Source organism: Nestor notabilis, unplaced genomic scaffold (genome assembly GCF_000696875.1).
Source record: "Nestor notabilis isolate BGI_N333 unplaced genomic scaffold, ASM69687v1 scaffold34167, whole genome shotgun sequence".
NCBI classification, from domain to species: Eukaryota; Metazoa; Chordata; class Aves; order Psittaciformes; family Psittacidae; genus Nestor; species Nestor notabilis.
Genome location: NW_009936612.1, coordinates 1 through 23,026, shown reverse-complemented (window position 1 = coordinate 23,026; position 23,026 = coordinate 1). Strand labels below are relative to the sequence as shown.

The 23,026-nt window shown below is 39.0% G+C and overlaps 1 protein-coding gene across 1 annotated transcript; it reads right to left on the bottom strand.

The window, feature by feature from the left end:
- Positions 1-9,631: 9,631 nt before the first annotated feature.
- On the bottom strand, positions 9,632-21,278 carry LOC104400447 (roquin-1-like). Its single transcript, XM_010018417.1, has 10 exons — positions 21,003-21,278; positions 20,448-20,665; positions 18,596-18,972; positions 17,322-17,453; positions 16,581-16,733; positions 15,458-15,668; positions 14,294-14,384; positions 14,055-14,190; positions 11,390-11,505; positions 9,632-10,153 (listed from the first exon to the last, which is right to left on the bottom strand). Exons 1-10 carry the CDS (start codon positions 21,272-21,274, stop codon positions 10,000-10,002), a joined length of 1,860 nt encoding a protein of 619 aa, XP_010016719.1. The 5' UTR covers positions 21,275-21,278; the 3' UTR covers positions 9,632-9,999.
- Positions 21,279-23,026: the final 1,748 nt, after the last annotated feature.

The following is a 23,026-nucleotide window of genomic DNA, read 5'->3' as shown; positions in this document are numbered from 1 at the left end:
TCCCACACTCACAGTCTAGGAGATAGGGAGTTAGAATTCACAGTTATGGGGAAGGAAGTTACAGAAACAACTCAAGATATCCCGGCTAGGACAGGGGACCCTTTCACTTTAGGGTGCTGCTGCCTTTTCCAGGTGCCTGCAGAGCTGTGTGGTACAGCACACCGCTGCCTGCCACCTCCGCAGGAAGATCACAAGCTCTGCTCTCTGAGTTTTAGACAGAAGAGCACAGAACAATTTACAGCAGCAGGGAGACCGCGTGTCTTCTCAACATACCTGCATTGTTCTCCAAATTGCCCTTTTGAGAAGCTAGAAAGAAAAAGCCCTTAAACGTACCTCAGTGGTGACCATGAACACAAATTTGTTTAGATTTTGGTTTGTGCTTCGGGTGCTCATTGCTGAGTTTTATGGTGACGCACAAGGAGGAAGACTTAAGACACTCACAAAGCAAGATGTGATCAAGAACTCCCATGTTCTGGGCTAGCCTTTTCCAGCTCCCTTCTATTCCGGTATCCAAACCCAAAGGGAAAAAAATTCCAGCAGCTGTCATCCACTTGAACCCAGTTTCCCCCTCTCTCTCATATACAAAACCCTCCACGTTTCCCCAAAGCTCTGATGATGCAGAGCAGCCATCCCCTACTTCCAAAGGGATCCGACTCTCCACAGCACTTCAGATCTTCTTTAAAAGCCAATCACTGCAGAAATACAGTTGTTTGGTTGTTTTTTTTTTCCCCCCAAGTGAGTACCTGAGCATCCTGCACCACCAGACTAGTGGGAAAAAGAAAGGAAACCATCACCAACTGAAATGCACAGATTTCAGCTGGACTGCCCACTGAACACAATTCCCATTACAGGATACTGAACGCTTCAAGTCACCCAGCAAGAAAATACAACTGTGTGGAAGTGTGAGGGGGTCTAACAATTAGTAGTGATGGGCTCTGGGCTATCAAAGCACACACCTCAGACTGCATCCATGGTGCCTGGGCTCAAAATAAAATAAATATCTCTAAACTCCCAGGGCAGAAGGCTGTGCTTGCCATGCACCAGAAGAACAGCTTTTTAGCGAAGCAACAACTTACTCTGTATCAATGTTCAGCCAGTCTCAGATTTATAACCAGCTAAGAACCTGTTAAAGCCCTCAAAAAGAAGTGAAAGGAGATTAAAAACCACAAAACAGACTGTGAAGCCAACCTTGTTCTGACTTTAAGGCAAGTTCCAAAACAGGAAACAAGCTCAACATTAGAGGCACTCTGCTTGCTCCTTGCTCCAAAGGTGTGCTTTTTGTTTTGTTTGTTTGCTTTTAAATACATAGACTTTCTTCAAGCAATTACCAAAACTGATTGAATATTCTTTCTTGTTCACCTCAGGTGAACAAATGAAGAAGCCACTTTGTCTACAAAGTAGAGTCAGAAGAGAACAGACCAGACAAACATGGTTTCCCTGTTATTTGGCATCTCTTACGCTCCAGCCTGGCAGAGAACAAACACACCTTGACCCGCAGTAAGTCTCACAAAGTCAGTCTTACACCTCACACAACATTTAGAAGAACACACATTCATCCCAGACAGAAAAAGAGAGGTATTTCAAAGTGTTCTCCATTAAGTTATCATTTAATATAAATGCTGACAGAAAAGCAGATAAGACCTTGTAGACACTTCTATCTATTTACAAACCAATAGTGAATCACCATCTTTCCACTCTTTGTTGTTGTTGAATCTGCAACTTAAAGGACCCTTAAACACTATGTGGAAGCAAACTGAGGTTGAATCAGCTTTGTGAGAGAAAAAAGCAAGGGGTGAAGAGTGAAAAAGAAACAGTATTTCAACATAATAAAAAAAAAAAAAGGAGACAAATTCTGACTTTCAGATCTCTGGATGCTCTTGTAAAGTTTTGCCTCCTTCAATCCACCCTGTCCCACTTCCGCCCAGTATCTACAAAGCTTTTCTTTCAACTTTAAAAAGTATACTGCAGGAGTAAACATACGGGGAGTTGGATATAGTGAACTCTTTCTGCTAATCCTTTTGTAATGTCAGAGCTTTTTCAAAAGGTAGTAAAGCATGTAACCTTCCCAGGAAAGAGGCATCAATGTCTTGTGTACCTCCGAATGTCTCCCCCCTGACCAGGTCTGTATAGACAAGACTCAAAAATTCCCCTAAACTTGCAAATAATTCAGTTGATGGAATTCTTCTCATACGTTCTACTTAATCTCCACTCCTATTAAAATGTTTTGATAGTTACAAACATATTCACAATACCAACCCGGAGTCAGCTATTCCCATAAAGTCTCAAGATTCCATTTTTTTTTTTTTTTTTTTTTTTTGATGTGAAAGCGAGGCAGAAAAGTTAGAAAACAGCTGGAGAAGAAAAGCAAGTAAAGAACCAGTACAAACAGAAACAGAGAATTCATGACATTGTTTAGCATTGATTTATGAGAACAGCAGACAGGGAATTTTACTTATCCACGATCCTAAATAAATTCAAGGAATAGTTCATAACCTGACTCAACAAATCTCATGGTCTCCTTTATTACCTAGACTATCCTTTTTATTTTTTGTTAAATATACCTCTGCAGGGCACAATCACATACAATCAATACGATTGGAAAATTACATGAGCTCTATCCCAAGCATATATGCATCAATGTTAAAAACTTATTTAAAAAACCAAACAAACCAAAAAATAAAATAAACTCCACCCAAAAAGGTGATAATGACTGCAGAATGTCTCGGGGAGACTTGTATGGAACTAATGAGATCAAAGAAAACTAGGCTTACAACAGAAAGGAAAAAACCATCATCTATAGAGAAATCCCACAACTGGAAGTAGATGATTTCAAAGATGTCATATAGAAGATCCCACAATTCTTCCACCCTCCTCACACACTTCTTACCTCAACGCCTCCTCCCCATAGCAACAAATACAATGGGGAAAGAGCTCAACACTATGCTACCACTTACAGGAAACAGGGAAAAATAATCAAGCTACAGCACAGTTGCTAAGCTGATTTCAAGAAAAGCTCTTCACATTGAGGCTGCTTACACAGCAAGCAGAGGCCAAAAGGGTAAAGGGAGCTACTCAAATTTAGGAAAAAAAAAATGAAGTAATTTGATGTGCCAGATTTGCCCACATTAGAGCAGCTTCCCTTAAGAGAGGCTGCAGATTAAAGGTACCAACTGTAAACTGTGCAGCAGCTGTGCCATAAACAGGGTTTCTTCTCTTACTCAGGTTGCTTCATACATTTATAAAATGCTGCTACCAAGTTTCTTTTTAAAAAGCTAGAAATAGAAAGGTCAGTGCACACATCCAGTTGTGGGATCCATCCAATACACAGTCTGGTTTGGATGCCAAAGACTTGTGAGTACTGCCCGCCACAAAACTATTAATAAACCTTTTTAACATTACAATGAAGCAAGTAATTACTTAAATATCAAACACTCCACAAGATTTTGTATTTTCCCCCATATACATGTTGCATGTAATTCCATCATCTAAAGCTTTTGATTTTCAGAGACACTGCACCACCTGTTGCTTCCATCTTTCCCAAGACTGTATCTTTTAGATTGAAGGTGTTGTTTTCCTAAAATTTCTAATCTTAGAATCAGTTGTTTCCTGGAATATGAAAGTATCCAATGTGTGTATTCAAAGGCACCCTCCTTATTGGATGAAGCTAGGCACCTAAACATTCCCTAAAATCATACTTAACTTACTGGAATTGCAAAGATTGCCTGGGAAACATTAGTTAATTATTTAGGTTACTAAGCTATAGGCATTTGATTTTATTATGGTCACATACTTTAAGCTTTAAATGACTAGGATGTTCCTGACAGACAAATCCATATTCCTACATGTTTTATTTATTGGGAAATTTCAGAAAAAACTGCACTCTCTTTGCTTACCATCGTGTTCAAATAGTTTCCACAGTACGGTATTACACTTGCCATTAGGAAATAAAATTATTAAAAAAAAAAAAAAAAAAGAAAAATCAGTTTAGGTTTGTTCTCCTTTCCCTCTAATTAAGGCTCTACCTGCATCACAAGAAGTGCCTCGAAGACTATGACAACACTAAGCAGTTACATTCTTCTTCCTACACAAGAATAAAGACCACACGTTAATTGTATAAAGGACACCGTATTGGGATAACGTTCCCTGAAATCACTTACTTGAACCCATTTCAGCCCCCTGACATTTCCACAGAAAATAATGAAGTTGATTAACAGCCGAGTATGGAAAAAAAGAATCCCAAATAAAGCTTTTGGCATTCCAGATTGTATGTGATCTGAGAACAAGCCAATTTGTGCTACATAATCTGTATGCTGGTATACCACAAGTAATCACCCCCTAACTGTTGGTACTAAGGCTATACCTAGAAAGTGGCTCAGAAGAGCTGCTTCACTTTCCTCATAAATTCAGAGTTTACATTTAAATCAAGCAAGGCAGATGTTTTTCAGTTAGTGTCTAAATTACCATTTAGACAACTCAAGAACTTCGGCTTTTTTTTTTTTTTTTTTTTTTTTTTTTTACTTCATCCAGGGGAATTGGCTTACTGTGATACAAAAAACTGAACTGCTAACACTTTGGGGGTGTTTTTATATCAGTGCTATCAACATTAGAAGGTAGGAAGAGAAGAGTGTGTTTTGGAAACAGAAATTTGAATAGGAGGTTAACATCATGCCCCAGCCTTGGTCTGTGTTCCTTCTATCTATTCTAGTACTATTAAAAACTTCTTCATATGCACACAGACAAGCACAGAACTTGCACACTATTTATATGGGTATTTTTCCCCCCCCATTTTAGAACAGAAGACAGATTGGCACACCTGCTGTTGAACCTCCTGACACTAGCACTGAATTTCTTGGGACCATAGCTAGTCAAACAAAGATATTCTGTATCAGGGTTCTTCACATAACTATCCTGTAAGTCAACTTCATTATAGTCCAGATGTTTAAATGGAAATGGCAATGGACATGAAGATCTATGCTTCTCTGACTTGTAGATTTCTCTCCAAACCTGAAGAGTAACAGCCTGCAAGAGTTTAAGTTAGATCAAGAAAGGAAAATGCAAGCAGCTTTCTTGTATTATCAATCAAAAGCCTCACTCCTAGCACTTTCTAATATAGAATTTGCCCCACCTAACTCAATCTGTGCTGTCAAGAGACAATATCATCATACAAGTTTGCTTCTTCCACATCTAATTTAATGTAATGCTACAATTTGACAAGTTTTTTCAATTCCAATGGACTTAAAAGTCAGTCACATTTGCAACAGATTTATCTTTTACTGTAATTGAAGAAATTTTAAATCAGTATTCAATTTAGATTTAAACACTTAAAGACAAGGCTTCTTTGATTACATAACATTTCTACATTCCTTCTCCCTCTCTAAATGAGCCATTCCGTCAGCTGAGAGAATGCATGAGAGACTGAAAACATGTCAGAATACCCCAGATACATCTCAGTACATTGCAAATTTTATGACTAAACAGAATGATTTTCCACAATTTAATGCATGGATAAGGCTTGACAATCACAATGTTTTGTAAATTGTTATTAGGATAAAACAGTCAACTCACAACCCCCTTATAAAGATTTGACAATCAAAATGGCTACACCAGGGAAAAAAAAAAGTGTAAAGCACAAGTCTTTGGCTCTCCTTTAAAGAAAAACAGCAGTTTACCACGTTTATACAGATCCCCCGTTTGCCTACCAGTAGGGGTAATATCACATTTGTGCATCACTGAGTAATAACACCATTAGAAAAGGCAACTTCACAGAAGTTATTGGCTAAGCGAATTCATTTGAATGCTCTGTTTTGAGGCAGCAAGCTGTCACTGTTACACAATCAGGGAGGGTGAATGAGCAAGCCACAGAAGGAAAGGAAGGAGTGTATGGATTAAAGGGAGAGAACAAAGCTCAGAAGAAACTAGACAGAGAGGAACTTGAGAACAAAGGGGGAACAGTGCTGCAAGTTTGAAAGGTGGGTGCTCTCATCTTAATTAAAAAAAAGTCCTACCCTGAAACAGGACAGGATACAACAGCATACGAGAGGAGCAGAACAAAAAAGTGTAAGTTTCTCCTATTAAGAAAACAAGGTCATAGGAAATGAAGAAGAGATGTTGACAGAAAAAGGAACACTACAGAATAAACAAACATAATTTCTATACCATCTGAATCACTGACATACTAAAGCTTAACCTAACACTTGAAGCTTCCTGATCTGGGGATTTTGTCCACAATGAGGCTGAAAACCAGGTATCAGTGAAGGTTCAAAGCTGTCTACTGCTGGAGAAAATTTGACCTACCTACGAAATGTTGCAGTAGTGCCCTAATACCATTGTAATACTGTTTCTTCTTGCCCAGGTAGAAGGAACTAAACCACTTTTTAAGCAAGACAAATTTCACGGAGGTGGACAGCATTCCTGTACAACTAGGACAATGGCTATAGACATGAATGCAGCAGGATACAGTTACTCCAGAAATCTTCATGCCCTGCTCATTTACTGTAACCATCAATGCTTCCATTATACATAAAGCTATCTGTCCTCCCAGTTCTATTAGCATGGTTTTCCACTAAGGGTACATTTTAGACACAGCTTCCAGAAAAGACTTAAAAGCATGCACTGTATTTTGCTGTTTGACTTGTTTAATCAACTAAACTTCTGCAAAAAAGCAGAAAATGGATAAGAGGAGGAGGGGAAAAAACAAAGCCAAAAAATCAATACTGTTAGATATTAAGCTAACTATTTAGCAAGCCAAACTATAATACTGGGCAAACAGGGCATTCACCTGGACACACTGATCACAAGGACACTATGCACAAAGTACAGCACAGAGAGCTGGATAAAGGAGAAAAAAAACCAATGGTAAGATCTTCCTTCTAATCCACAGGTTTTAGAAGCATTCACCTTATGCAGGCCAGCAATCTGAATAGCTCTTACTGCATAAATCCTCTCAGGAGCAGAAGTGGAGAAAAAAATTAATTCCTAACCTGGCAAGGAAACTAGCTGGCACAAGTAATAAAAGGCGAAGAGTTTTTTGCCCCTCCAGATTTTCTTTCTAGTGTTGAAAATGAATTTGTAGATTCAAAACTATAACCGTCTTCAAAAATTCATTTTACATCAAAAACTACTGCAGTCAAAAAAGTATATTCTGGGCTTGTCCTCCTAGATTAGAATATTGCACCAATTATCTCAACTAAAATGAGCTCCCTGTGTTAAAAAAGACACAGCAAGAAGAAAAGACTAATTAAAAACGAGAAGGCTGACCTGATGGTGGTGCTCTGCACTGAAGGATTGGAGAAGAGAGCATGGCTGCCTGTGTCAGTTGACTTGTGAGCAGCCTGCCAAGGGAACACGTTAATCATCACCATGCCCAGACCAGAGACAGGAGGAACAGATCAGAAGGGCTCAAAACTGCATCACCCTAGTTCTGCTCAGCTCAAAGGGGAGCAGCTGCAATGCTAGACCTCAAGTAGGAGACATGGATGGATGGGGACAAGGTGCAGATGAAGTTATTCTAGCACAAAGATAATTCTCTGCTGAAAGTTCAGAGGGGTTAGAAGGAGAAAAAAAAAAAGCAAGCTTCAAAACTATTTGGTGATTAAGAGGCCAAAGTTCAACTGAGAGTGAAATAAATCTGTGTGAAGACGTATGGAAAGTGTGGGTGTGTGTGTGCTGAAAAATGCTTTTATTTTCATTCAGTGCTTCTACCTCCCAGACATTTGATCACAACAGCTGCGCTCATGCGAAAAAATTCTTAAAACATACCCAATATATATACAGATATAACTATGTATATATGTATATATATATTTACATATAAATTTTTATTTAAATAAAAAAGAAAGCTCGAATCCCAAGCCAATATGTGTATCAAATCCTTGACCAGCCAGGTCTGTAGGGCATAATCAAATTCAATGTGAAATAGTATATAAACGCGGTGCCTTGACTGGGCAAATTAAATAATTGCTACTCAAAAGAGTCTTCTGTTTGGACTCTCCTACTGGTAGGCAATAGTGGGACTGTATGCCCTCCCACCCCCCATTTTGTTTTATTTAACAGTATGATGAATGCAAAGCTTAGCCCAAGGTTGCTATGACCTCAGGAGGAGTTAAGGTTAAGGAAAAAAACCTAAAACCCAAGAAAATTTATTAACTCTTGCTTTACCCAACCAAAGCAATGCAGTAATTTATTACATAACCAGTGCTTTCCAATTTAGTAGTCTGACCCAGAAAGGAAAAACGAGAACAGGCCAAGAAGGTGGAGAGGGAGCAGCACTTAAGTCATTCTCCATGGGATTCTTTGCATATAGGGTCCCATTGCAGTGCATGTTGAAAGATTCAGAAGATGTGCAGCAAGAACAAAATCTCTCGATTTCTTTAACTTTTAAAGAAAACATCTAGAAAGGCTTACTGTTTCACCAACTTATGCTTACAAAGCATCAGCTTGGAGGTAGCACACTAGATCAAGCAAAGTTCGCTTTTTACTACTTTTGACAGGATCTGTGCTGCACCTTAAGTGGTCACTTTGATGCAGTTTTTCCCCTATGAAAGGGGAATCTAGGAAGGATTCAATGCAGCAGTGGCAGACAAGCTACAGGTTGATTCACAGGTGTCAAATTCTAATACACGCAGAATTTTTAAGTTTAAAAAAAAATCCCCCTCTGTTCTATGTAAAAATTGCCATCACTGATGAGCAGAAATCAGTGATGTTGATCTCCTTCAGTAAAAGGCCCTCACAACAGCATTACAATTAAATAACTGATGAATCACTGAACAAAAGGGGAAAAAAAAAATCATGTTATAGAGAAAGTGTTTTTAATAATAAAATAGTGATCAAGAAAAAACAAAAGCAAGAGTTTCTGAGAAGGAGCCATACATGAAAGATGGGTTTCAAAAGGCAAAGGTCAGTAAGTCCTTCTGCATCAACTTAATAATATGGACTTTGGCTAAGCTTGTTTTAAGGGCAGAGTGAGAAAGCAGGTGTGTGGGGAGTGGAATCCAAACAGAATAGCATACATTGGATCAAATAAGAAGTTCACCAGCTCATCAGCAGTTAACATCCACCCAACAACTGCATAACCTTATGTGCTCTCTACTTCCCATTTCCTGAGATTCTGCCTGATCACAGCTGCACAACCTTCATTGTTTTGTTAAGCATCTCCACCACAAGCCCCAGCTAGCCAGCTTCAGAAACAACAATGCTGTAGAAGATTGGTCTGCATTCTGCTGATCTCTTTAGTGCCAACAGAAAACAGAAGGCAAGCAACGTTCAAATAGAATATAGTAGACACTTATTTCGTTGTCCTCTTTTATTACACATGCTGTGCTGGGACGTACAGTAAGGACCACACCTGTTGCACTGCAAAGATTCTGTCACTTACAGTTTAAACCTAAGTAATTTAAGCAAAGTCTTGCATAAGCTAGTGTTCAGTTCCTAGCCACAATAGGAGGAACTGTTTTAAGAATGATGCTTGCTGCACATCTTTTGACACTTCAATTCACAGCTACTCTCTAACCCTCATTCCTTGTTTATTCTTAAACCACACAAGGAAGCAGCCAGGGTGTTTTAGTTGTTGAGAAATTAAGTTGATAAGGAATTAAATTACGCACTGGGTATGTAATAATACCAAAATAAAAGAAAAAAACCTACTTCATTAAGATCATACAATTAATCAAACAGAGTATATATATAATATTTTTTTTTTAAGCCCTGGGATTCAAGGCGTCCGAAGTTATTAAAATAAAGTTCATTCACAGAACAAAAACAAATTTAATTTGAATTGCTTGCAGATACTGCTAATTTTCATTTTTTTTTTAATTAAAAAATGCGTTAATGTGAACTATGTGCAGGATTTGTTTCTAGTAGTTGTGTTCGTGCACATTGCCTCTGGACCTGCTGCTCTGCTACTGCTGTGCTCCTGGGTTTCTCCAATCACCCCTGGAAAAAAACGTGATGGAAGCTACCAGCACCCCAGCAGAAGAATGTCTGGGGTATGCTTGCCTCACTTCATGGAGCAGATGTGGGTGTAACTCCCGCTCTCTGGGAGTCATGGTTGTCTCCTCCTCCCTCTGGGTCCTCCGACAGGCTGAGAGATGCTGTCTTGTTTGACAGGAGGCTAATGTTCTCTTGAGTCAAAGCTGATCCATTTGGAACATCACTGCTGAAAGAAAGTTGAGGAGAAAAGGGGAGGGAGGGAAGTAATAAATTAGATTTTTCATTTTTTTTTTTTAAGTAAAAAGACTCCAATTACTTGTTGCTGCAGCATCAAAATGAACAGTTGTGAACATATGTAAACATGTGAAGACTTGCCCTCTATAGCAAACAGGTTGTCTGGGATGCTGCAGACACCAGAAAAGGAAGAACTAAGATAAGACTAACTGAAAACAAACAAGACTATAACTGAAAACAAACAAGACTATATATTTTTAGGGTTCTAGATGATTTACATTTTCCAAATATTTCAGTATATGCCACAAAGTGTGCATTATCAATTCATACAATGCACACATTCCAGAATATTTAACTTATCAGGATTTTTCTTAATAATTAAAAAAAGTTGTTTCAATTTTATTACTTCTAGAGTTTCATATGGAAAAATTAGTTTATGCTCCAGAGGCCTCAATCTAACAGAGCAGCACAGAACTCAAGAACTGGTTATAAGAAGAAAGTGCAGACTTCATAAGCAATTGCGAGGTCTAAGTTTTCTAAATACACATTCTGAATAAATATCCAGATTCCAAACTGCTCAGATGAAGTTATGCAAACTCAGTGAAACATCTGAGCTTTTCTCTTCAAACTATTAACCTGAATACACACAGATGCTTGCAGCCATCTGAAGATGTTTGTTGTATAGATAACCAACATTACCAGCCAACATCTTATTTCGATGGACTATCAAAAGTGAATTGAAATCAATCCCAGTACCTACACAGATGAAGATTACTGCCTGCAAATGAAAGTGAACTCTGTTTCAAAAGTTACATGCCTTCCTAGACAACATCCAATTCACAAATTGTAGTAAAATAGAGTAACTTTTCTCTCATTTCCAACATTTATTTGAAACTAAACCAGCAGATAAAGATTTCTTTTATGCCTGCTTACCTCCTGCTCCTCCCTATAAATCATTCAATATTGACTACATGGACTTCTGGTCTTACAAATGCTGCAATACTTCTGTTGAATTAATTGTCATGAGTCTGTTTCCACTCCCCTACTCATCAGCTGAAATAGCTCTTAATTCATGCTTACACTATAAAAAATTGATTTGTATGATCTTTTCCTAGTAGATGTTTCCACATCAGAGCTAGTGTGAGGCAGGAGATATTATTCATGTATCAGAGGGTGACCATGATTAAGTCCTTCTGATATACAAAGGAAGGTTGAAGACTCATGTTACCTGAATGTCAGAGCAAGGTCCTCAGCTGGAACCTTGCTTTGTGGTTCTAATTGTCCATTTTCTGTCTGTTTAGTAGTGCCCAGTTTGTTTTTTATATCCAGTGAAGACTGGCTCTCCTTCAAAAAAAGGAAGAAGAAAAATTTTTTAACATTATGTTAAAAGAATTTGAGACTTCATCCTGTAGGACCTATAACGAAGGCCTGTAAATTGAAGTCACACAGTGTAACCCACAAAAAGCCATGAGACAAGAAAACAGACTCAGTAAGATAATGCTCTTCTCAGGACACCGTATTTCCTGAAAGGAAGGGACAATTCTTGTAACAACAAGCAAAGACCAGAGACTGTAACAGCACACAGACTTCTGAACGCTAGTCTGCACCTGTAGAAAAGTTTTCTATGTTAAAACAGTCTAACTCATGGCACAGTGACCCTGGAGACAATTCACAGTTTTCAACAAATTCATCGCCACACTCATTTTTAAAATACCCTGCTGATATTTTGTTGCCATTTGAAGTGGCTAGATTTAAAATTCCTCATGAAAAATCAACAAAAAACTTCTCAGGAGGTTCTGAAGAATGAAGAGGTGAAGAAGGAGGTGGATGACTCCAGCTGTGGTCATCTAGCAGAGAGCCTTTTTGCCAGGGTAAAAGGGCTGCAGCCAGCTACACAGCTCTCCACCTCTTTGCCTCCCACCCCCATGGCACTCACCATGGTCAGCTCACGGGTTCTCTTCCCAATTTCCCTTTCCACCTGGTGTAGCTCCAAGCTCAGCTGTTCACTTGAGATCATCCCAGGCCACTTGGGAGGTGGCAGTGGGGGCTGTGGTTGGCCTGCCAGTGTAGTCGTCTCCCTCTGCAACAGCAGCCTGTTACTAACAGCCTAAATGCATAAAGCCAAGCACATATACAACTGAGCACACAACACACCAAGCACAAAAAGAGCTCTAGGCCATAACTCTAGATTATTGCTTATTTGCAAAACCAAGGCCTTCCCTTGCCATGCTTATCAAGGTCCCAATTGAAATAACTTCTAATGCAAATTTAAACTTTTTTTATATGCAGACAAATATTTTCACTTTTAAACAAGCAGTGTTAAATACCTTTTACTGTAATAAATTTCCAGGGATTTTTCCCCATACACAGACCCCTTCTCAAAACTATGATTAAGCACACAAATAAAAGCACTACTCTCATGACCTATTTGTTAAGCAAAAGATAACAGCAAATAAGCAAATCTGCCGATTTAATTTACAATAACAGATCTTAACAAATTCTACGGCAGAACCAGAACTATATTACCAAATCATAAAATATCTTGAGAGATGTGGATGTTGAATTTGTAGCTCTCTACTGACCCAGATTAGTAAGCATAGGAAGAGATGGGGGCAGGTACAGTCATTCACAATTTGCAAGTTACTAGCAGCCACATACAAGCAGTAGTCATACTGGCCACTCCAAAAATCTGACAATCCCTGGGAATCAATTCTGTAAGTGTGCAGTCTGCATTTAAACACACTATCTACTACTCTGAACAACCAAACATCTGGCTGGTCTTCAAGTAGAAATGCTCATTCATCTGAGAAGCAAACAAAATAATCTAGTTCTTCATGCTTTGATGGAGTTGAGCGATTGCTACAACCCTGGAGCAGGTAAATCAGTAAAACCTCCTGGATTTCAAGTATCTGCTTGCAGCTTTGAGCACAAGAGAAATTGAAAGCTGTTGTCATTCAAAATAACTGATTAGTTCAGACAAATTCAAATTATGATAAAAATCAAAGCTCAAAACTCAACTATGTAGGATTTAATACTGAATCACAGTAATAATGAGCAGGAAAAGTAGGACACTTGCAAGTTCTGCAATTTTCCAGTACTTTTCTATTATGGCAGACATTCCAGACTTAAAACATTTTCTTCTCTTGTTCCCAAACAAGAGCACAAGAACACAAGTTAGGTTTCAAGTAACTACAAAATGCAGTACTTTTAACTGCTGCTGTGACTTAAAAAAGTAACTAAATGGTTGCTAGAAAAATTCTTTCCTTATGCCTTAACATTCCTACCTTCTGTTTTTCACAAAACACAAAGATTTCAACTCTTTCTTTTTTAAATGCAGACTGACATCTTTCCTCATGTTACAAGTGACTATATTTCTTCTAAGTGAGGAGATGTAAAATATTATGCTTAATTTCTCAAGCTAAGTATCTTTATTTTTTGACTCTTGTGGCTTGTGCTATTTAGGAAGAAACAGGTACAACACAAAGCCAAACATGAAACAGATGAAGGTCATAGCTTTCTGTACATAAAAGTCAGACATTTTCAATGGCAGTAAAGCCAAGAAGAACAGGTATCTTATCTGTAGCACAGGTTTGCCTGAGTATACAGATGAACAGAGAGGGGCAATAAGTGAGAGAGAATGAAAGCAATAAATGAGTACAGAGAACTGATTAAAATATGGTGTTGATTTGCGCATGAAGTGCAGAGACGTTTCTGCTGCTAAGCAGAGTGCTTTACACTCATACCCTAGTATTGATGCATGGCATCACAGAATTAAGTATTGTTACTGAATATCATTACAGTCACAGAAAGATCAACCAATGAAGAGCAACTTAATATTAGTTTCATCTCTCTCCATACCATCCCTCACCACTCTTACAACCATTGGTACCAACCTCTAGTCCTCGCATTTGTGTCTGCTGGCTAATCTGATGGTCTACCTGCTGCAGCTCCATGCGCAGCTGCTGCTCTCGTTCAGCTGAGGGCAACTGTTTCCCATGACCAGCCACATCTGACATGGACAGTCTCTCCCTTTGGGATCAGAAAAGCCAAAATAAGGAGGTTGCTAAGAAAAGCTTTATTCAGCTGGCACAGGAAAAAAAAAAAAATTACAGAAAACACAAAGCAGTCCTACCTGTCATTGAAACGTCCCTGAGAAGGTATATTTTGATGAGGAGAATATGGAGAGCCTCCCCAGGCACCATGAGTTCCATAAGGACTGTAGTCTGCCAGTGAACAGAAAAAAACCCATGCTGCATTACTACAAAACTATCCTTTAAGTAGTTCAGCCAACACACAGAACTGGACTGACACTAGAGAATAACCAGAAAGGTTAGCCCTGTAAGAGTGAGGAAGTCTAATGTTTCTTCTGCTGAAATGAACACAGAAACACTACTTGTGCCTAGTGTCATGCATAATGCACGATTTTTCCTGTATGTCCAACAAGGTTTGTGACAGCCTTCCAGAATTTGAGGTTGTGATGGACTTCAAGGAACACAAAAAAGAAAAAACCAAACAAAAAAACACCCCACCCTACAGCCACCATGAGAGCAATTATTTTTACTGCTTAAGTTCCTAAAAGACTTGAGAGTTGAGTGGTAATTGAGATGCCTAGTTAACATGACTTTGATCATAGAAGTCAGAGTTTCACCTGTGAAAAAGTCTAGGTGGTTACTGATTGAATTTAGCAAACGAGTTTTTGTTTTGTTTCCAGCAGTTAACTCCTGAAAAAGTCTATAAGAAATCTGGGGGAATATTAAGTAAGTCTCTTCTTAAGATTACTCAATTCATCTCAAGAAAGAGATCATCTTCTGGACTAAGATATACAGACACATTACATGTGATTATAAAATAGATGTGTAGAAAATAAACTATTCCTACTTTATTTGCTTTGCCTGCATTAAAGGAACACCTGCATTAAGCTTGCAGCAGCAATCACCCATAAAGTAGGAGTGCAGTAGAGTACTTTGTTATGATGGTTTTGCATTATGTATTTGGGAAAGCTGTAAGTTTCTGGATTCTCATCTCATCAGGACCAGCAGAACAAATTAACTTTTTCCAAACAGCAACAACATATCACCAACACATACACCATGACTGCACAAACCTGCCCTTACCTTTTTCTTCAGGCTTCTCAGTGTAGCCTTACCTAGAGATATTTTTAGTGGCGTAACATACATCTCATCTATATTTCTAAGACAAGAAACAAGCTTACAGGGGCTGTCTTCAACTTGAACTACACTGGTAGCACTAAATAAAATAGTAACAGACAGCAAAATCCAAGCGTAGATCATCATACCTGAAATGATCGATTTGGTGGTACCTCCCTGAACTGCCATGGCCTGCATGGGACCAGAATTCTGATACATGGCTTTGGAAGTACGAGAGATAGCCCCAAATCTCGACACAGTTGGTCGGTCTCCAAATGGAATGAGGTCATCATCACCAGTCTCTGCTGCTCTTCGTTGCATGTCTAATCGTTGGTCACGCATAGCTTTACTATCTACGTTCTAGACAAGATACGGAAAAGGCAGTCAAATTTATTCAGAAATAAGCAAAATCACATTGCTTTTACAACAACTTGGTAGAAAACTATAGTAAGTCTCACTTGTATTCTCTATTTCCTTCATCCTTAAACTAGTCTTCCTATTCTACTTCTTGCTGTAGTGATGCTTAAATGTTAGTGAGAAACCAAATAGTGGTGGTATTTCAGAATCCTACGTATTTTCTTCTACATTCATGACTCCAATGACATCCTAGCAGACCTTCCCCCCTCCCCCCAGCTTAGCAAAAATACAGCAGCACAGAATAAGATTACAGCCAGACACCCACAGCTTCAGTGAAGGACTGAACACAGCATAGAGCTAGAAATTGCTCTCAAAAAGAATCAGCCTAGTATTATGTTACAACTATGCTTCTCAAAAGCTTCATGCAAGTTTAGGTATTCTTGTGGTCACAAATCAGTGTGTCCTTCAAGTAAAAACTAATAAAACAGCAGTAATCACCTTAAAAGGATTTAATAGCACAAAGTTATAGCATCTCCCTCTGACAGAAAGTACACAAAGCAATAGATGGACATGTTTAATTAACAAGCTGCCAGCAGAAAGTCATTTTGGATTTCAAATAATCACAAAGAATCATGGCAAAGTATCTCTTGCTATCATGGCTTAAGAGCAGAGTGGTTAACCTGCATCTATATCCAGAATTCTAGAACAGCTACAAAGATGTAGGACTATCTGTAACTTTGAAAACAAAGCAAACCCTCTGCACATTTGCAAATGCATTCTCAAATGCATTCGACTGCAGTGCACTTTTGAGCTTAAATACAAGCACTGCTGTCATCCTGGAAAGCAAGTGAAAGAGTCCCTCCAAATCCACAGAAGTATCAACCTTTCTTCCATGTTCCCCCAATCCCTACATACCGCCATCTCCACACTCCTTGCTGCCACAACATCTTTGGGTTTTGCATCTTTGGTTCCAATGTAGGAGCCGATGGTGTCACAGGACCAGGGAGAGTATTGGCTGTAGTCATTTCCTTTGTATTTCCCAGCTACCTTCAGGTCTTCATCCAAGTACTGTACAAAAACAAAAATCTGGTTCTGTAAGTGAAGGGAAGAAGCAGCTTCACAGCCACCAATACTTAGTTCAACAGCAGTGACCTTGAAAAACTACCAGGATCATTTTTTAATCAATACATCACCATTTGGAATTGGGCCATGGAAAGCATGAAATGCATGAAATTCTGATCACCTGGCTACACTCACTCCCTGCGCTGACCATTCATTTGGCCAGTATGAGAGTGATATTTTGACCTTGGTTAAAAAATAAACCTCCATCAAGCTGTTACTTAATTGTAAACATGTCAGGAGCAAATGAAGAAGTCCAGTAACTGTGAAGACTAGTTCAATTAATAATGGCTCAAAACTACTTCTTTTGGTTTCACCAAAAGCAGATAGCTCAGGATCAGTAGTAGATCAGAGAAACAATGGCTAGCTAAGAAAATGCAGACTGCACCATAAGGGCTTCCCACCCAGAGTACAAAATCTCTTCCCCCACACTGTACTGTCCTAACTTTGTTGTCTTCACCAAACAAAGCAACACACAAACACCAAAGTATTTTCCAAATACGCTAGCAAGTTGTATTTTTGTCAAAATATGCTTACCTCCTCTGAATGAAAAGGATGAGGCAAGGTTGGTGACGGTGCAAAAGGAGGTGGAGAAATCACCTTCCTCTCTTCAAGCTGGGCCATGATCTCTTTCCTTCGTCGATGAAGTTCATCCAAGCTGGGATGAGGCTGAATTGAAGAGAGAAATATGTTACAAAGCTTCTGAAGTATTAATGCACAAAACTAGTAATTTAAAAAATGTTTAACCAAACAAAATAGGGCAACCAGACACTTCTACAATGAACAGACAGTATCATTACAGTAACAAATAATGACCACTTTGTTGAAGTCCATCTGTTGACTTTTATGTTTAATATAGGATATATATGTTCCTACACTAGCCATACACCCCAAAGGCAGGGAATGTTATTTTGTCTAAAACTGATTACTCAACTAACCCAGTGTTCTAACTTTAAAACTGTTTATCTTTTAACTCACAGGTAGCTCAACATGAATCTGTGTTCCAACTTGGCAAAGTTACCACTGAGACATGTTCCTGCATGGCAGGTCCCCATTTCAGTCATTTGGGGAAAAAGCTGTAGAACTCTACAGATCATAACCTATTCACAGTTAGTTTACATTTATTATTCATTTTGCAATAGAATTAAACATCCCAAAAATGTGACAAACTCAAAACTGAAACCTATGAACTATGTAAAAATGCTTCCTAGACTCGGCAATACAATTCAGAGCTATGTAAACCCAACTGTTCAGGACTCCATTCCAGGTGGTGATTTATGAAGACAAGTTTGTACACTTGTAGGAAGTCCCTCCAGTCAGCAATTTTAAAGTAGAGAACATTTAGAAGAGCAGAAGTTTCGGTTCCTTTATCAAGAGATGCATGTTTGTACATTTATTTAGGCACAGAAGTCGTCAGTCACAGGTGATCAGTACAAGAATGCACACATGACCACTTCCACACTCTGTATTTAATCTGCACTACAAAGGTGGTGGCCCTCTCCCATCTAACCTTTTGTTGGAGAAGCCAGGACCATGAGAGACTTTCAAAGTTAATTACAATGCTTTTCTACTTTGAGCATTAAGTAGCAGCCTGCTCTTTTCCATATCAACATCATTACAGTTGCAGAGTTGACCACTAACTAAACTGCCTTCCTGTTTTTAAATCAGCTTCGTCAAAGGTACTCCTTCTTAAAGATCAAACTTCTAAGTCCTCATAATGCCCATCACCTTACTACAAAAATATTCAAATTCTTGAGTAGTTCACAGTTTCTCTCTCAAACAACTACCAAAAAGTGATATAAACCCCGTACCCTGTGGCATGAAGGTCTGATTTGACCAAGATGTGGAGTCACTGGGCAATAACCCTCTGTTTGCTGGTATCTGTCTCTGGATTCAGGGATGTAGGAGGGTACAGCTGCTTGTGGAATTTCAATGGGTACAGGGCTTCCTCGGACAATCTCCTCTCGCTGATATGGCTGGACAGGGGGATATACACGACGACCGTCATAGTGAGGTGGGTAAATGGGTTGTCCCATAGGAGGATACTGCTGCGGCTGCGTGTACTGTGGGCTCACCACACGATCCTGAAGGTAGGGTGGGTAATGGTCTAAATAAGGTGGACCAGGTTCAGGAACTGATGGAGGAGGTCGGACAAAGCGAGACATGGACTGAGTGGGATAGTAAACTCCTGAAAGAAGGCAAGAGGAAAACAAATAAAAACAAACCCACAAACAAGATAAAGTGATTATCACAACTGACCACAAAACAGAATTGTTTCAAACACTCCAGTCTACAAATACCATGAAGACAAGGGTATAAATTCACATTGTCTGCCCCACTCTCTAACCAGTATTTCTACTCAAAAATTAACTACAGAAAATCAAAAGGTGATCCAAAGCTCAAGTGACACAATTCAGTTATCTAAATAAGATACCAGCAAGGCATAAAGATTACAGTAGCTGGAGAAAAGGTGGTGAGACTGAGTCTATCACATGAGCCACAGCAGTCCTGATAGCATGCCAAACAAATAATTCACTAGAATGTCTCTTCAGATCAGTATGAATGCTTTTAGCTAGATAAGACTTAAAAAGTAAACTGAAGTTTAGCCTGTACATCCATGCAACTAAAATCCAATTTGTCCCAAAAATATCGAGCCACTGCCTGTGTAGAGAAACCTGGATTAATTAGAAATTAAAGTTACCTACAGATTTTTCTACCTCTTGAATAGCAGAAGGAAATTTCACACTGTGAATCACCAAAAACTTCTAAGAACACACCCCTTTAGTTACATGAAGATTTTACTAATCTATCTGGGATCTCTTGATAATTAAATAAGCACAAATACACACATATTAAGTTTTATGGACAGCTCAAATCTTCATTTGCACACAAGAATCAAATGTAAGCTCTTCCCTCCCCTTCAAAACGTTACACAACCATCCCAAAAATCGTGGCATTCCCCTACCTCCCTTCCTTTCTAGGGCTTTTTCTTCTTTTTTCCCCACTTCTTTCAGTCTTTCATTCCTTATTTTTCCTTCACATTAACTGTACTTAACGTAATTTCTCTCTCCAATCTTACATTGTGCAAGAATCACTCTTTTTATATAGCTCTATCTTTTCTTTCTAATCCCCTTCAATACTATCTTTCTCCACTTGGTCTCTTCACACTCACTTTTCTTCTTAGGTAATTTTTTATGATGTTTTACTTTTTGTGCCACACCTTTCTCTAATTTCACTTGTCTCTACCCATCACATGCATATGCAGACACTTCTGGAACACTCACACACTTTTCATTAAGGATGTTAAGTACTTTCACCCTTCAAGCATAACCCCCTCTGCTGGTTAAACTCAATTTCAATTTTCCGAGTCAAACTGAATTACGATTTACCACATTAGGCTCCTGATCCAGTCTAGTTAGGAAGAACTGAAAGAAAAGAAGGATTTGCTACACTGGATGGGTATAAACCTCTGTGTTCAACTGCACTAACACCCTCATTGAAGACATAAAAAGCCTGCCGATTTCCATTTAATTACGTCATCACCACATTAGTGCCTACAGTCCACGTGATAGCTAAAACTCTAACTTGAAGGCTTAAAAACATGAGTGGGAAGAAAGAGTAAAATCAGTAAGAAGATGAAAGAGAGCTTGGTCTTAAACTTACCTTGTTGGTAGGATGCTGGCTCAAATGGTGGGGCAGTTCCTCTAGGATCTTGATAAAACATATCTGCTTGCTGCGTATTATACAACTGAGACCCTCGTGGTACCATTTGCAACTGCTTAGTGACTGACACCGAAGGCAGATCTGTTGGTGCCCGAGCAGGCACAGGATGAGGGTTCACGGGTAAGGCAGAAATAGAGCTCTTGGGAACAGATTCCAGCCTAAAAGGTATAAAGATGGCACTGCTCATTACGGCCTGATATAACACACTGTACTATAAAACAGTCTATCCTCCACCTGCTGAAGGCTTACATCACCTTCTGCAATTAAAATACAAGCAAACAGTGAAGTAAAACAGTTCAGAGTTTTAGCTTTAATTTTCTACTCTACTTCTTAATCACTTAAAAACAACCAAAACCAACAAAAACCCAAACCAAACCAAAAAAAATCAGCACAAGACCAAAAGACCCTGTTCTGTTTCTTTTCTAGAGAATGGGTTTCTTTCTACTGCATATTTACACACAAGACACTTCAAACAACAGTTAGAAAGACCCGTACAAGTCAGGAGGAGATCCAGGGGCACTGCTACTCAGATGGTCCATCTTCCCTGGCTTCAGAGCTGTTTCATAACCAGAGTCAGTCCCTCGAGAAATAAGTTGCGTCACCGTGCTGCCTGTTGACACAATTCCATTTGGCAGAGCAGAAGTTTTCCTATTGGGCAAGTCCACTCCCCCTTCCTCTGAGAGGATAGCTCCTGAAGGCAGGCCCACCTCATTTAGCTGGCCCAGGGATGCACTCAGGGGTCTTCTGGGAACCAAACGCTTGTTCATTTTACGGAATCTTCAGAAAAAGAAGCCACACATCAAAAATTGAAACAAAAAGAATAGAGATCCATTTTCAAGATTTTTTTCTAACAGAGATGCTACCAAAAGCTTCAAGTTTTAGTTCAAGTTTCTTACGGCCTTGTGAGACTGTTAGACTACAACTTCACTGCTATTTGAACTGTTACTAGCAGTTTCAATCAGAACAAGGATGGATTTTTAATGACAAGTACACCAAGAATTCACAAACACTTCACACAGCAAGGTTAAAATCTTACGTCCTGTACATATACGCATTTTAAAGGCACAGAAGAAAAACAAACCCAAGCATCATATAAAATACTACCTACAGTAACAGAAGCTTCAGAATAAGGACCACAGACTATTCAAGTTAATTTTATTCAGAGATGAAATCAACAGCAGAAAATTCAAGTGACAGAAGATGAAGATTCTCTTTTGCACCATTTGCCCAACAATAAGCCAAGTCAAGTGTTTATTGCCATATATCTTTTAAAGCAGATTGTTAAAATTTGTATTACTTTACCAATACGCAGCTTATACCATTTGCTTCATTTGGTAAGCAACTGCAGAGATAAACACCTCTACAAACACGCTGTAATTACAAAGATCTAACTGCTTCTCATGAAAGGCTGAACTAACATTCCACAAAATCAGCAGACTGACAATACTGGAGCGACAAAGAGCAAATTCCAGAGTTGAATGTCCTCCACTAAACATCCTGCTGTTAGCTTAGATAACAGAACGCAAGTGGCAGGGTGTATTTGTAGGCCTGAGTGTTCCTGCTGTTTATATTACAGAACAAGAGGCTGTTTCTTCCACAGGGTTGAAACCAACACTTTCATTTCTAGCAAAGTGAGACGGTAACACAGACTAGGAAGGTACATATTACTGTAGAAAAAGGAGGCAGTTATACTCTTATTACTCAATCTTCAGATAATGTTTGTGTTTGCCCACATGCACAGCATCAAGAGCAGTGCAACGGAAGCAACAAGTTTTTTGTTGTTGTGGGTTTCTGTTGTGATTGTTTCGGTTTTTAGATGTGATTGAGTATGGAGTCAGACAAAGTATAATCTTCCTATACACATTTGAGCTGTTTGTCTTTAGAGTTCATTGACGATCTTCTAGCCACCCTCCTAACTTTCCCAATCTCCTGGTTGAATTAATCTTTACCCACATAATCAAACTATAAGTTCAAGCTACAGTGTTGACAGTGGACATCATTCAGAATGTATTTAAAGGGAGTAAACAAGCCAGGTTATCACCACAGTAGAAGCACTTGAGTACGAATAGACTACAGCTTTCTTAACATATGCTGCTCAGAAGTTGTTCTGGCATCTCATGTCAGCTCTGCAAGTCAGCTGGACACATGGAGGTGAGTGAAAGTGAGCTCCACAGGCTGAGCTCACAGTTCTACTTTGGTATCCTGCTCAATATCCAAATCACTTTCTCCCTGCAAGGCAGGAGCAAGACATTGAAAAGCCACTGGCACATTCTCCATACCATATACTTCTGGACATCTGCATCCCATTAGATCTCTTAGAGGTGCAGTGTCTAATGGCTCCTGACTCCCTGGAAGACGAGGAGGACTGGCCACCTCTGCCCATTCGTCTAGAACAGAACAGTATGCTCATGAGATACAGGTGCATGTATATAGACGCCTTTTCAATCAAAGGTGACAGGAAGAGTTTATACAGCACCCTCCATGATAAATCACATTTAAAAAAAAAGTGGAAAAAAAAA